The following is a 15,324-nucleotide window of genomic DNA, read 5'->3' as shown; positions in this document are numbered from 1 at the left end:
TGGAACTCAAATGTCTTGCTTGATTGTGAAAGTACAGGCAGCTGTTTGTCGGGAGTTCTTTGTTTTGTTTTTTTGAAATCATGTTGTTGGGTGATATCCAATGTTAGCTATATTCTGAGTAGACCCACAGAAATCAATCGGCTTCAGTAACTTCACCCCATTTATTTTATTGGTTATGACTAGCATTAGTAAAGGTAAAGGGACCCCTGACCATTGGGTCCAGTCGTGGCCGACTCGGGTTGCGGCACTCATCTCGCTTTACTGGCCGAGAGAGCCGGCGTACAGCTTCCGGGTCATGTGGCCAGCATGACTAAGCCGCTTCTTGCGAACCAGAGCAGCGCACGGAAACGCCGTTTACCTTCCCACCAGAGCGGTACCTATTTATCTACTTGCACTTTGACGTGCTTTCAAACTGCTAGGTTGGCAGGAGCAGGGACTGAGCAACGGAAGCTCACCCCGTCGCGGGGATTCAAACCGCCGACCTTCTGATCAGCAAGTCCTAGGCTCTGTGGTTTAACCCACAGCGCCACCCGCGTCCCCATGACTAGCATTGGGTACCACCTATTATCATCATTGCAATCGTAGCGAATTCACTTGAGAATACGAGCCTAAACTGCAACGATTTCTGCCTGAAAGACTCTGGCTGGCTTCCCAACACGTTGGGTTGCCATGATGACATCATGGACTTGCCCCCAACCCACCAAGGCCCCACGGGCTGCAATTGGGGTGAAATACCAGCCATTGTAAGAAACATTCCAAAATACCAACCCAGGGGACTGGGAAATGCATTCCTCATATGGAAATGATCCATCTCCTCTCCAGGAGTGACATGTTGTGTTCGCCAATCTGTTGCCTTCCTCCTTCCCTCCCCACCTTTTCCCCTCCTGCGTTTCTGTCTCTTTGCTCTCCCCCCCCCCCCACACACACCTCTTCCCTCCACACACACACACACATTCTCTCTCTCTCCTTTTCCTGTCTTTTGGCACGGGCACTTTCATCTCCTCCCTCGGGGATTTGAGATGTCACTGCAGGAAGTGCTTGTCTGCATCTCAGGCAGCGGCAGAGCCCTGTGGCTTTGACAAACCTCATTTAATTGGGAGGAAGCCAGGAGGGTTTGAAAGAACTGAAACATCCACGAAACTCCTTTTATCAGGCATAATTTAAACTCTGCATGGAAAAAAACCTATATGTATAAAGAAAAGTCAACTCCCCCCCCCACCCTGCTGAGAGTCCTCCCCTCCTCCTCCTCCTCGGCCCCCCCATCCCCCGGCAAAGGCAGGCTCCTACGAGATTCCATCTTTTCAATTTTCTAAAAGTGTCAAAGTAGATTTGTGCTCTGCGGCTGGTTGGGTAGAAAGGTGATGCAGTTCTCTCCCTTGCTCTATACACACATACACACACACACACACACACACACACACAGAGAGAGAGAGAGAGAGAGGGAGGGAGGGAGGGAGGGAGAAGGCGGGGGGGAGTCCCCTCGCACATGTGGATCTTGTTCTGTGCATGCAACAACTTAGTTTAATTCCACCCATGAATCTCACGGTCTTTGGCGGCGTCTGCCCAGCCTGCGACATGCCTCCAAAGTCAAAATCATTTATTTCCCACCCGCCAACCCACCCACAACCCGGGCCCGATAACAAGACGGGAAAAGCCTGTCAAGAGTTGTTTTCATACGCAAAGAATATTGCGTCCCCGTCTGTGAGGTCCAGCTTTAATTCGCTCTGAGGTATTTCTACTGCTGTCAGTTATCACGTTAATGGAGGCAGAGGAGTCCTAGGCTTCCTTGGTGGTCCTGATCATGTCCCTGAAAGGGACCCCTTCCGAGGTGGCCAAGACTGGAGTGATGGTAGAGAAAATAGGGGCGTGCCAGACAGAAGGGGACCTCATCCAGAGTTCCATGGTGACTGAATTTCGTGAAGACTTCCATCCAGACAAGTGATTTGGCCGTCGCTTACGTGAATTTGTGGGACAGAGAGGCCCACCCCAAGAAGAGAAGTGGAGACGAGGTGGTCCAGGCCCATCTTTCCCCCCTGACCCCAGAGAATTCAATGAGGGAGATAGCAGAGGTCCAAACCGTGGACCTCTTAGGAGGGATGGAGACCTTCAGACGAGAGATTTCCTCATGAGCCTGTGGACTATGGACCAAACAGAGATAGCGATCAAAACGATAAAAGTGAAATTCTAGGAATCAATTGTAGGAGTCAAATTTCAGATTAAGGACTGGAAAATCAAAAACTTGCCTTTCGCTGGGGAGGGGGCCCGGGAGGGTCGCCGAAAATAATGAATAGAGTTGGGGCGATAACGCAACCCTCATTAACACCTGATCCCACTGTGAATGGTTCACTTTGAGAGCCATCAATCTGCGATTGTTGCTGTCATATTATCATAAAAGGTAAAGGTAAAGGGACCCCTGACCATTAGGTCCAGTCGTGACCGACTCTGGGGTTGTGGCGCTCATCTTGCTTTATTTGCCGAGGGAGCCGGCGTTTGTCTGCAGACAGCTTCTGGGTCATGTGGCCAGCATGACTAAGCTGCTTCTGGCGAACCAGAGCAGCGCACGGAAATGCCGTTTACCTTCCCGCCGGAGCGGTACCTATTTATCTACTTGCACTCTGATGTGCTTTTGAACTGCTAGGTTGGCAGGAGCAGGGACCGAGTAACTGGAGCTCAGCCCGTCATGAGGATTCAAACCGCCGACCTTCTGATCAGCAAGTCCTAGGCTCTGTGGTTTAACCCACAGCGCCACCCGCGCCCCTTCATATTATCATATGAACATGGAAGCCCACTCACCACGACAAGGTGAGTGAGGCTGCTGCGACAGCCCACACCAGCAATCGGAGTCCTCCACCAAGGTGCCCAGGGGAGCCTGTGTGTCTCGCCCAGTAGCCCAGAGCAGCAGAGGCATGTGCCAGGGAGCGCATGGATGGGCAAGTGGGCTCCTAGCTACTCTGAGCCGGAATGGAAAGGAGTGGGTTTTCGTGTCCCTCCCCCTGGGCCTTTCGTCCTTGGCAGAGGCCAATCTGAGAAACCCCTAGGATAAGGTTACCACACGTCCCCGTTTCCTGGGGACAGTCCCTGTTTCTACAAATCAGTCCCCATAGAAACTCCATTGAATTTGAAAAGTGTCCCTGGATTCATTGAAAAAAATCTGGTAACCTTATAGGTGTGTCCCTGAATGGAGGATGGCTTTAAACACAAAGTCGATGTCTGCAAAAGTCTTAGACATTTTCCTGACAAGAAAGCTTCCCAGAAAGCACTGAGTGCCTTCTGGCGGTTCCCTCGCTGTGAGAAGCCAAGTTACAGGGAACCAGGCAGAGGGCCTTCTCGGTAGTGGCACCGGCCCTGTGGAAGGCCCTCCCACCAGATGTCAAAGAGAACAACAACCACCAGACTTTTAGAAGACATCTGAAGGCAGCCCTGTTTAGGGAAGCTTTTAATGTTCGATGTACAGTGGTACCTCGGGTTAAGTACTTAATTCGTTACGGAGGGCCGTTCTTAACCTGAAACTGTTCTTAACCTGAAGCACCACTTTAGCTAATGGGGCCTCCAGCTGCCGCCGCGCCATCGGAGCATGATTTCTGTTCTCATCCTGAAGCAAAGTTCTTAACCTGAAGCACTATTTATGGGTTAGTGGAGTCTGTAACCCGAAGCGTATGTACCCCGAGGTACCATTGTATTACAGTATTTTAATATTTTGTTGGAAACCGTCCAGAGTGGCTGGGGAAGCCCAGCCAGATGGGCGGGGTATAAATAAATTATTATTATTATTATTATTATTATTATTATTATTATTATTATTATTATTTATTATTGTTGTTGTTGTTGTTGTTGTTAATATAAATGTTATTAATATTAATATTATTATTATTATCCCATGCACAGGGAAATTTTTTTTTAGCCCTGGATACTTTTTGGTGCCTTCCCCAGCTTGGTGCCCTCCAACTGAACTGAACTCCAACTTCCATCAGCCCCAGCCAACATTGTCAGTGGTCATGGATGCTAGGAGTTGTAGTCAGTGGTTTTTTTTTCATCTGGAGTGAAGGTAGGTGCCATTGCAGCCCAGCGGTCTCCCCCCCCCCCCCCGCTTCTTGCCTTTCTTGCCTTTATGAACTTCTGAGAAGCCCAAAATGAACAAAACAAAACGGAAGCTGGCCAGCATGTGTGAGTCTACACTTTTTTTTAGATCAATGACTCCACCTAGCTCCTACCCATGCTGTCTAGGTTTGTCATTGTTTCTTGGGAGAAAAGCAATGACAAACCTAGACAGCATCTTAAAAAGTAGAGACAGCACTTTGCCAACAAAGGTCCGTATAGTTAAAGCTATGGTTTTCCCAGTAGTGATGTATGGAAGTGAGAGCTGGACCATAAAGAAGGCTGATCGCCAAAGAATGGATGCTTTTGAATTCTGGTGCTGGAGGAGACTCTTGAGAGTCCCATGGACTGCAAGAAGATCCAACCTCTCCATTCTGAAGGAAATCAGCCCTGAGTGCTCACTGGAAGGACAGCTCCTGAAGCTGAGGCTTCAATACTTTGGCCACTTCATGAGAAGAGAAGACTCCCTGGAAAAGACCTTGATGTTGGGAAAGATGGAGGGCACAAGGAGAAGGGGACGACAGAGGATGAGATGGTTGGACAGTGTTCTCGAAGCTACCAGCATGAGTTTGACTAGACTGCGGGAGGCAGTGGAAGACAGGAGTGCCTGGCGTGCTCTGGTCCATGGGGTCACGAAGAGTCGGACACGACTAAACGACTAAACAACAACAAAAGCTCCTACCCATCCTAGCCATGACTGGTCAAGCCACAGGGCAGGGCCAATTCTCATTTCCTTTTCCTCAGTCCATCTCCCACGTAGTGGCGGCGAGCTTTAAGCTTTCTAGTCAGGCCTCTACCGCTGCATGCGCGAGGGCCCTTTTGAACTGCCCTAGCCATCTGCCTGAATCTAGGAGAACGCGTGTGGTAGGGCGCATTTATTTGACCTGTACCAAAACCAGGGCCACCCCCAAAACAGCTAGGGAGAGAGTTTGCTGTAGTTTTTCACACTTCTGCGGGTGGTGACGGTGGCTGTTGTGAAACTGGCATCTGTTGAGGGCTGCCCCGAGCCGCCCAGTGACTTACTTTAACAACGTCATGGTGAATTCCGGCACCTATTTTTTCTTGCGAGAAAAGCACTGCTTGTAGTTCAACAACATCTGAAGGGCACCTTCTTGAGGCCATTAGAATATAGAATGACATACCATCAGAAAGCTGGTGCAGCTGAGAAGGTAAAGAGTTGAAAAAAGGATGGAGACATGCTTTCTGTGCTGAGATCCTGTCCCGTGGACAAAGTTTTAGCATTCTTGTTGCCAAGTCTTCAGCTTCAGATTCTCTGCCCAGCCTAAAAAAAAAAAAAACCAGAGAGAAATAACCAACACCAAAACAAGACCTTGAGCCATAGGTTTAGCCACAGGAGAGACTCTGCCAAGCTGGTTCCCACCAGATGTTTTTGCACTGCAACTTCCAACAGCCCCAGACATCATGACTGTGTCAGCTTGGGCTGAAGAAAGCTGTAGTTCAAGGTATCAGCTTCAGGAAGGCTATCACAGGGGGATCTTTCCCGAGCGAACTGGCCAAAGCCGGGCGAAGGTGCAGTGGCGTAGCGTGGGGGGTGCAGGGGGGGCCGGCCGCGACATCTGGGGGGGCGCCCTCGCCGCCTCCGGAGTCGCCGAAGAGCCTCGGGCGCAGGCTGTAGCAGAGCCCCGTGTCTCGCGGAACCGACGAGCTGTGCGCGCATCCGGGCTGAAGGCGTCCGGCAGGCAGCGGCTCTCAGCGTTCGCCGCAGTCCCCGCGCATCAGGGCCGCGGAGGGCGCGCCAGGCAGCCCCTCCTCACAGCCCCGCCACCTCCGCTGCTGCTGGGCCATGTTGCATTTTCCTCGCCTCTCTGCCCTCCTCCTCCTCCAGGCAAGCGGCGTCGTTTGGGCGGCAGCGCCAGTGGCAACTCGCCTCAGATCACCTGACACGGACCCGCCGCCGCCGCCGTGGCTACCTTACCATAAATACCCCAGCCCAGGCAGCAGCAAGAAGAAGCTGGCAGCGGCGGCAGGTTAGGGGTTAGGGGGCACAAATTACTTGCCTTGCCCCAGGTGCTGACAACCCACGCTACGCCGCGGCGAAGGTGAAAGGTAAAGGTAAAGGGACCCCTGACCATTAGGTCCAGTCATGGCCAACTCTGGGGTTGCGGCGCTCATCTCACTTTATTGGCCAAGGGAGCCGGCATACAGCTTCCAGGTCATGTGGCCAGCATGACTAAACCGCTTCTGGCGAACCAGAGCAGCGCACAGAAACACCGTTTACCTTCCCGCCGGAGTGGAACCTATTTATCTACTTGCAGTTTGATGTGCTTTCAAACTGCTAGGTTGGCAGGAGCAGGGACCAAGCAACAGGAGCTCACACCGTCCCAGGGATTCGAACCGCCGACCTTCTGATCAGCAAGTCCTAGGCTCGGTGGTTTAACCCACAGCGCCACCCACGTCCCTTTGGGCGAAGGTATAGACAGAGAAATTTGTGTGTTAACAACTCAGCCACAGAATTATGCCAGTTAAAGGTATATAAATGGGTCAATACATTTTGCATCTCCTCCAAATTTATTCCAAGTTAGGGACCTAACTGCTGGAGAATGCTTTAGACTCGTTTCCAGAGAAAGCTTCCCCCCCCCCTCCTCCAAAGCCATCCATTGTGAAGCAAAATCACTACTTTGCAAGCAAAGGATTTAAATGCATGGAAGGACCAATAGCAGACTAATGCAGTGCAAATTGTTTTTGTTACCATTAAATTTTGGCTTGAAATTGCAATGGTCATTCTTGGATCCAGTCCAACATTGTCCCCACTCACCCCAAACCTAAGAATAAATGTATACATTGGATTGAACAGCCAGGATTCTTTCCAAGCTGCACACAATTCTTTTACTAAATTTCTGGTTATGAAATGAAGACCCTGACCAAAAAGTATAATGTTCTGGTAGGAATAGACTATACTGAGTACTCTGAAGGTAAAGATCAATGAGGGTAGTGATAGGTTATCCAAGCTCTCCTTAATAATTGGGTGACAAACAGCTTGTTTTGCTTTGAGTCAAATGCTGAACTTAGGAAATTGATTACATCACTGGGGGAAATGATGACGTAGGAAAGGCACAATAACTTGGGGGTAGGGGAGTTGAGGGACACGGGTGGCGCTGTGGGTTAAACCACAGAGCCTAGGACTTGCCGATCAGAAGATCGGCGGTTCGAATCCCCGCGACAGGGTGAGCAGTTCGAAAGCACATCAAAGTGCAAGTAGATAAATAGGTACCACTCTGGCGAGAAGGTAAACAACGTTTCTGTGTGCTGCTCTGGTTCGCCAGAAGCGGCTTAGACATGCTGGCCACATGACCAGCAGTATGCCAGCTCCCTCGGCCAATAAAGCGAGATGAGCGCCGTAACCCCAGAGTCGTCCACGACTGGACCTAATGGTCAGGGGTCCCTTTACCTTTACCTTTAGGGGAGTTGAATAGGAGGTGGCAGACTCAATACTTGGTAACCCAAGTAAAATCTCTACACCAAAGTGAGGACACATACTAGTAAGGGTTTGTAGATAGAGACAACCACTTATATTAAATCAGTTGGTGCCCTTTAACTGAAAAGGATATTTCTGAAACAGCTGCCTTGCTCCTTGCAATGAGAGGGCCAGTCCTGGCCAACACACAAGTACTGCAACTCCAAATAATCCTGCAAGAGAGTTGAGGCATATATCTGTCTACCAAAGCCGAGCCAAAGCTTCCCTGGGGAGGCTTATAAAGGAGCAAAGTCACCCTGGGTTGGGTTTTTTGACACGGGGCGGAGTGGAGGGGCAAACCTGTGAAGTTTGTGACATGTTCCATTAACTTTGCCAGAAAAGTTATGCATGGAAACTTTGTTGTGTCATTATGGCATTAAAAGGGCAGTGGGGTGTTTTTAACCGCCCCGTTAATCACTTCATCATACACGAAGAATGTACTTCAGATGCTCCATAGATTTGACATCAGAACGTTTTATTATATAAGCGCTCTGACTTCCTAGCTGAAACACTGTTGAGCCACTGCCATTCCGTGTGGACAGACCAATGGTCTGATGTAAATCACTTTCATGTCACAAAGTTGTGCGGTTCCCCTCTCTACTCCCCACAGCTATGTCTGGGCGGGCAGGGGTGGACCTCAATGCCAAGTGGCTGACTCCTGGGAAACATGACAGTTTGGAAGCAAAACAGAAGAAGGAGAAAACGCCGGCAAGCAAACAAAAACAGTGCCCTGAGTTTTATAGCATTTAATTTGCTTGCTTATTCAGAGCGTCAGGTGGCCTGTTAGAGCCCCGGCTGCTGTGTCTCTTCTTACACCCTCCCCAGCCGGGCATTTCCCTTCCAAATGACATCACGCCGCTGGGATCTGCTCACTTTCATTCTCAGCCTGGAGCCCCAACCAAAACATACCCATAAAACGAACTGGGCTCGGAGCGTGAATATCTCATGTCAGCTGCCAACGCCTTTTGAGGAGAGGGGAGGTAGTGGGGGGGGCGAAAAGAAGCGGGAGCCATTTACACGCAGAGAACTGAGGGCCAAATTCTACCAGAACTGCAATGGAGTGCAGATAGGAATGCCTTATTACTGAGGTTCCATCTGCCCTATACAGTGGTACCTCGGGTTACATACGCTTCAGGTTACATACGCTTCAGGTTGCAGACTCTGCTAACCCAGAAATAGTACCTCAGGTTAAGAACTTTGTTTCAGGATGAGAACAGAAATTGTGCTCCGGTGGTGCGGCAGCAGCGGGAGGCCCCATTAGCTAAAGTGGTGCTTCAGGTTAAGAACAGTTTCAGGTTAAGTACGGACCTCCGGAACGAATTAAGTACTTAACCCGAGGTACCACTGTACATTCAAAGCAGCATCATGCAGCGCTACGATTCCCAGAGTCTGCTGGGAAGAGGCATTGACTGATAAACCACTCTGAGAATTGTGGAATGCTCTCCCCAGGGCTGGGGCATTTGGGTGAATTTTGGCACCAGGCAAAAAAATATGTTCCTCTTAAACCAGGCTTTTGGTTGATTGACATCCAATGCCCTTTTAAAATGTGTTGGGAAGGAGGGTTATTGGGTTGTTTTCATTTTTATTTTACGTATTTTGTGTTTTTATCTTGTGAACCACCCTGAGACATGTGGGTATAAGACGTTGCATAATTTTAACAACAATAACGCCACTTTTTAGATCTCTGTGGGCAACGCTTCGCCCCACCTGTCCTGGGAATATGCCTCAGTTTGGGATCTCTTTCTCTCTTTTTAAAATAATTTTTTATTGGAATTTTATTTACAACATAACATAAACCCCCAGTCCCCAATACACAAATCCACCCTCATTAAACGTGAACATAACATACAGTAAGCATAACATACAACAATACAAACAACCAAATAAAAGACTTGCTTTATCCTGTATCTGGCCTCCTTATTTACTTCTTATAAACTGTTTCCTTTATGAATAATTATTAAGATTATGAATAACTATAACTTAAATATCCACAAAGTCTCCTGCAGACATTAATCAAAACAAGTCCAGGTATGTATTTTAGGGCACTGTTTTGTGATGTATTTTCTGCATTTCCCCCATGCTTTTTGAAACCCTTGTCTAGTGTGATATCTAATTGCCTCCATTAATCTAGCCAGTTCAACATACTCTAACAGTTTGTCTTGCCATTCCTTTTTGGTTGGCGGTTTCTTTTTTTCCAGTTTTTAGCAATTAGGATCCTTGCCACTCCTGTGGCATAGAGGGATATTTTCTGATGTTCTCATGAACCCGGTGCTTTTATGTGTGTCTACATACTTGGACATGCATATGGGACGCGGGTGGCGCTGTGGGTTAAACCACAGAGCCTAGGACTTGCCGATCAGAAGGTTGGCGGTTTGAATCCCCGCGACAGGGTGAGCTCCCGTTGATCTGTCCCTGCTCCTGCCAACCTAGCAGTTTGAAAGCATGCCAGTGCAAGTAGATAAATAGGTACCGCTCCGGCGGGAAGGTAAATGGCGTTTCCGTGTGCTGCTCTGCTTCGCCAGAAGTGGCTTAGTCATGCTGGCCACATGACCCGGAAGCGAGATGAGCGCTGCAACCCCAGAGTCGGTCACGACTGGACTTAATGGTCAAGGGTCCCTTTACCTTACATACTTGCGCAAAAGGTAGAAACATGTGGGGGGTGTAAAACAAGGCTGGCTCTGCTCTTCAACCATCCAACAAACATGGGTGAAAGTTCGTGGTTGGGCATGAAAAAAAGACAAACATCCCTGGAATTGAGCGGTCCCTGACCAAGCAGCATGGTCCCAATGCACAAGGCCTAAGGAAGTTCTCATGTCCAGACACATGGCCTGGAAGCTAGGAAGAGGCCTTGATATGAGTCAGTCCATTGGCCCATCTACTTGAGGTTCGTCCACACTGGCTGGCAGGATTTTGTGCAGACGTTTTGTTTGCAAACTATTGTCAACAAACGGGACGCGGGTGGCGCTGTGGGTTAAACCACAGAGCCTAGGACTTGCTGATCAGAAGGTCGGCGGTTCGAATTCCCCGCGACGGGGTGAGCTCCCGTTGCTCAGTCCCTGCTCCTGCCCACCTAGCAGTTCGAAAGCACGTCAAAGTGCAAGTAGATAAATAGGTACCACTCTGGTGGGAAGGTAAACGACGCTTCCGTGTGCTGCTCTGGTTCACCAGAAGCAGCTTAGTCCTACTGGCCACATGACCCGGAAGCTGTACGCCGGCTCCCTTGGCCAATAAAGCGAGATGAGCGCCGCAACCCCAGAGTCGGTCACGACTGGCCCTAATGGTCAGGGGTCCCTTTACCTTACCTTTTTTATTGTCAACACTAATATATATATATATATATATATATATATATATATATATATATATATATATATATTTGCTTTCGTAGATTTTCACGGGTACAGGAATGCAGGTTTTGGTGTCCTCGGGTGTCTTCCCGTGTAAAAGTTGGGGTGTCTAGGCGACGTTTCGACGAGGTCTCACTCGTCATCTTCAGGCTGGTGCTTTCGGCTTCTTGTTACTGGAACAGAGCAGGATCTCAGTGTTTGAGTTCCTATAAATACTGTTGCGGGGGTGTGGTGTATAGCCTCCAATGTTCTGGGCAGAGAGGAAGTTCCCAGGCTAGTGTGCCTTTTCTTCTTTTGTTCCTTAATTACTTGAGGGATATCTTGAGTGATTTCTTGAGTGATATCCTGAGTACCACTTAGGTGGGTCATTAGGTGTGGATTAGTTGCTAAAGTCTTTGTGTCTTGACCTCTTGAACTTTGTGAAGAGTTTTTCTGAGAAGATGGCTGTACTGCACTTAGTTGTGCTCTGGCTTGGCTTCGTGTATAGGGGCGAGCTGTGGTTTTGTGGCCTGTGTCAGCCAGATCTGTGTAGGGATTGCAGGGGGGTGCAGCATCCGGAGGTGCCACCATGGTTTGGCTACTGGATGGTGTCTGTAATTTATCTGTGGAGAGGGTCTGGGTTTGGGTCTGGTGTGGTTGATTGGTGATGGCGTTCTGTGTGCCTCTGGATCTGGTGTCAGTTTTTGTGGGGAGGGCTAATTTCCAGATGTCTGGCAAGCGGGATGTGTCGTCACGCTTGTTCATGTTGTGAGGGTGTTTCTCTATCTCGATGGCTTCCATGATTATTCTCTTGTGGTGATGTTCCATGTTAAAGAGCAATTTGGAATCTGCAAAATTAATTTCGTGTCCTGTTTCTTTCATGTGTTGGAAAAGAGAGGAAGTTTTTTCTTCTTTTTTGACGGCATTCTTGTGTTCTGCGATACGTGCATTTATTCGTCTGTTTGTTTGTCCAATGTACGTGGCTGGGCAGACTTTGCAGGGTATTTCATAGACCCCTTGGTTTTCCAACTGGATTTTATCCTTGGGGTTTCTGAGGATATTGGCTATTTTTTGGTTGGTGCAAAAGGCTGTTTTGATATTGTGTTTATGGAGGATTTTGCTAATTTTATCTGTAGTGCCCTTGATATAAGGAAGGAGGGCCATGCCATTGTTTTCTTCTGTGTCTTGGTTTTTGGGGGGTGTTTCTTTTTGGATTAGCTTCGTAACCCAGCAAATAATACCAGCAAAACAGGGTTACGAAGCTAATCCAAAAAGAAACACCCCCCAAAAACCAAGACACAGAAGAAAACAATGGCATGGCCCTCCTTCCTTATATCAAGGGCACTACAGATAAAATTAGCAAAATCCTCCATAAACACAATATCAAAACAGCCTTTTGCACCAACCAAAAAATAGCCAATATCCTCAGAAACCCCAAGGATAAAATCCAGTTGGAAAACCAAGGGGTCTATGAAATACCCTGCAAAGTCTGCCCAGCCACGTACATTGGACAAACAAACAGACGAATAAATGCACGTATCGCAGAACACAAGAATGCCGTCAAAAAAGAAGAAAAAACTTCCTCTCTTTTCCAACACATGAAAGAAACAGGACACGAAATTAATTTTGCAGATTCCAAATTGCTCTTTAACATGGAACATCACCACAAGAGAATAATCATGGAAGCCATCGAGATAGAGAAACACCCTCACAACATGAACAAGCGTGACGACACATCCCGCTTGCCAGACATCTGGAAATTAGCCCTCCCCACAAAAACTGACACCAGATCCAGAGGCACACAGAACGCCATCACCAATCAACCACACCAGACCCAAACCCAGACCCTCTCCACAGATAAATTACAGACACCATCCAGTAGCCAAACCATGGTGGCACCTCCGGATGCTGCACCCCCCTGCAATCCCTACACAGATCTGGCTGACACAGGCCACAAAACCACAGCTCGCCCCTATACACGAAGCCAAGCCAGAGCACAACTAAGTGCAGTACAGCCATCTTCTCAGAAAAACTCTTCACAAAGTTCAAGAGGTCAAGACACAAAGACTTTAGCAACTAATCCACACCTAATGACCCACCTAAGTGGTACTCAGGATATCACTCAAGAAATCACTCAAGATATCCCTCAAGTAATTAAGGAACAAAAGAAGAAAAGGCACACTAGCCTGGGAACTTCCTCTCTGCCCAGAACATTGGAGGCTATACACCACACCCCCTCAACAGTATTTATAGGAACTCAAACACTGAGATCCTGCTCTGTTCCAGTAACAAGAAGCCGAAAGCACCAGCCTGAAGATGACGAGTGAGACCTCGTCGAAACGTCGCCTAGACACCCCAACTTTTACACGGGAAGACACCCGAGGACACCAAAACCTGCATATATATATATATATATATATCTGAGCCTTCACTAAACATACCAGGAACTTGGGCCCTTCTCAAATGCAGTTATCCCTACTTCGGAGTAGGCACAGAGGGGCCTTAGCCTTTCATTCGGCGCTCAGGAAGAACCTAACTCATCACAGTTGGTTGGAAGGGAACTTGAGGGTCATCCCAACCATTTGCAATGCAGAAATTGCTGACCCCAACCCCTCGAGATGTGTGTATTTAGTAAGCATTGGGCAAGCTGGTAAACATTTCAGCCTGGGTTTTTACAGAGCTCAAAGAACTCTTGCTTCATACTGATGACTTGTCGTGAAATGGTTCACTTGCGGCTGCTTAGGTAGTTCATGCAAATAGCCCAATAATGATGCCTTTTTCTGCTGCTTTCACAGACTACTTTGGAGTTGCCTTATTCTGACTCCAAGTCTGGAGTTAAAAGCTTGCATATAAAAACAAACAGACCCTAAGGGAAAGCATGATAACGCTGTCATAGGTAGTTTACCTGTCACAGATCATTCCGAGCCTCCGAGGGTTGCTGGCGAAGAACCTCTCTGGAAAGTTAATATGCAATCACCAGATTAAACAAAACTCAAGGAAACAGTCCAAACCATGCACTTAGCTTTTCAAATCCTGCTATAAAATTTGTTGGTGGTGTATTTATAAAGCTACATTGCTTCTATAAAGCGTGAGTACCGGTATAAAGCGATTCTGTAGAGCTCTTTACCCATTTGCTAAAGAATATAGGCACCGACGCTTGAATTTTCTTCTTTTCTTCTTTTTTTAAGAATACAGATTCTGCAACCAGGACTCCCAAATCCAGCAACTGAAACAGGGTATGTGGGTACAAGTGACTGGCTTGGGATTGCCAAAATAGTGGAAGGCAGACAGGGAGATGTAACAGGAGCCATGAAAACCAGCTGATATGTTATGTGCGACCATCTGTTTTCTCACATGACCTGCTACAACTATATGGGGAGGCACAAAATCCGCAATCTGTCACTGCCTTACAGTGTCTCATTGAAGAGATACAACTTTTCCTAGATTAAAATAGGCAGGAGTCTTAAGCCCTCTTTTTTTCTTGGCCATTGCTCTTTCCTCTCTTCTGAATAACTGGAGTCTCACCCACCCCCTCATCCTTTTGGCACTGCTCCTATGGACTAGATACACCACTCAGAGATTTTAAAAATACTTCACAGGGTTGTTGAGCTCCCTGGGAGAAAAATATGGCATATAAATGAACAAATAATCAGTAATAAAATACAGTGGTACCTCGGGTTACATATGCTTCAGGTTACATACACTTCAGGTTACAGACTCCGCTAATCCAGAAATAGTGCTTCAGGTTAAGAACTTTGCTTCAGGATGAGAACAGAAATCGTGCTCCGGCGGCGCGGCAGCAGCAGGAGGCCCCATTAGCTAAAGTGGTGCTTCAGGTTAAGAACAGTTTCAGGTTAAGAACGGACCTCCGGAACGAATTAAGTACTTAATCCGAGGTACCACTGTACAGTAATATTAAGTGTTTTTGTATACCAGTTAGAAATTTAAAAATCTTAAGTGGTTTAGAAATTCTGATCAAGAGGTGTCATGTTATCCTGGGCTAGACATTACCCTTGCCATCGGTTATCAACATCTTTGCGGTGAGTTTTGTGCACACTCAAACACGCTCACACACGGCGCTCTATTACAACTCCAAGTGTCAATCAAGGGTATCATGGTGAGTTTCCCTGTCAGCAATCCACATCAATGGCAGTTGCTGAGATAGAGAGGAGAATTCACAGCGTGTAACAACACTTAGGCAGGCTTTAAAGACTTTCCTAGACAATTTGAAAAGGATTCTTTTTCCTAAACTACACTTGCGCTAACCTCAACCCCGGTACCAGCGGAAAACATTCCACTTCTGTATCATGCTACTGTGGAAAACCTTGCTGATAATGTTTGCTCTCCACCGGTCCAGTCAGTGAGGGCAAACACTGGGGAGAAGGTGGAAAGCCTTCAAGAAACTTCTCCACCCCACCCCAAGGCCCA

General features: G+C 47.8%; 1 protein-coding gene across 1 annotated transcript in view; it reads right to left on the bottom strand.

The window, feature by feature from the left end:
* CDK15 (cyclin dependent kinase 15) overlaps positions 1-15,324 on the bottom strand; it is a 73,685-nt gene that overhangs the window by 18,076 nt on the left and 40,285 nt on the right. The window contains 2 exon segments of the mRNA XM_081890096.1: positions 5,238-5,377; positions 13,802-13,850. Coding sequence (XP_081746222.1) covers positions 5,238-5,377; positions 13,802-13,850 — 189 coding nt within the window.

This window comes from Podarcis melisellensis (assembly GCF_964234715.1).
Source record: "Podarcis melisellensis genome assembly, chromosome: 1".
Taxonomy (NCBI): domain Eukaryota; kingdom Metazoa; phylum Chordata; class Lepidosauria; order Squamata; family Lacertidae; genus Podarcis; species Podarcis melisellensis.
The sequence above is the reverse complement of the archived record's forward strand: the minus strand, read 5'-3'. Positions and strand labels throughout refer to the sequence as shown.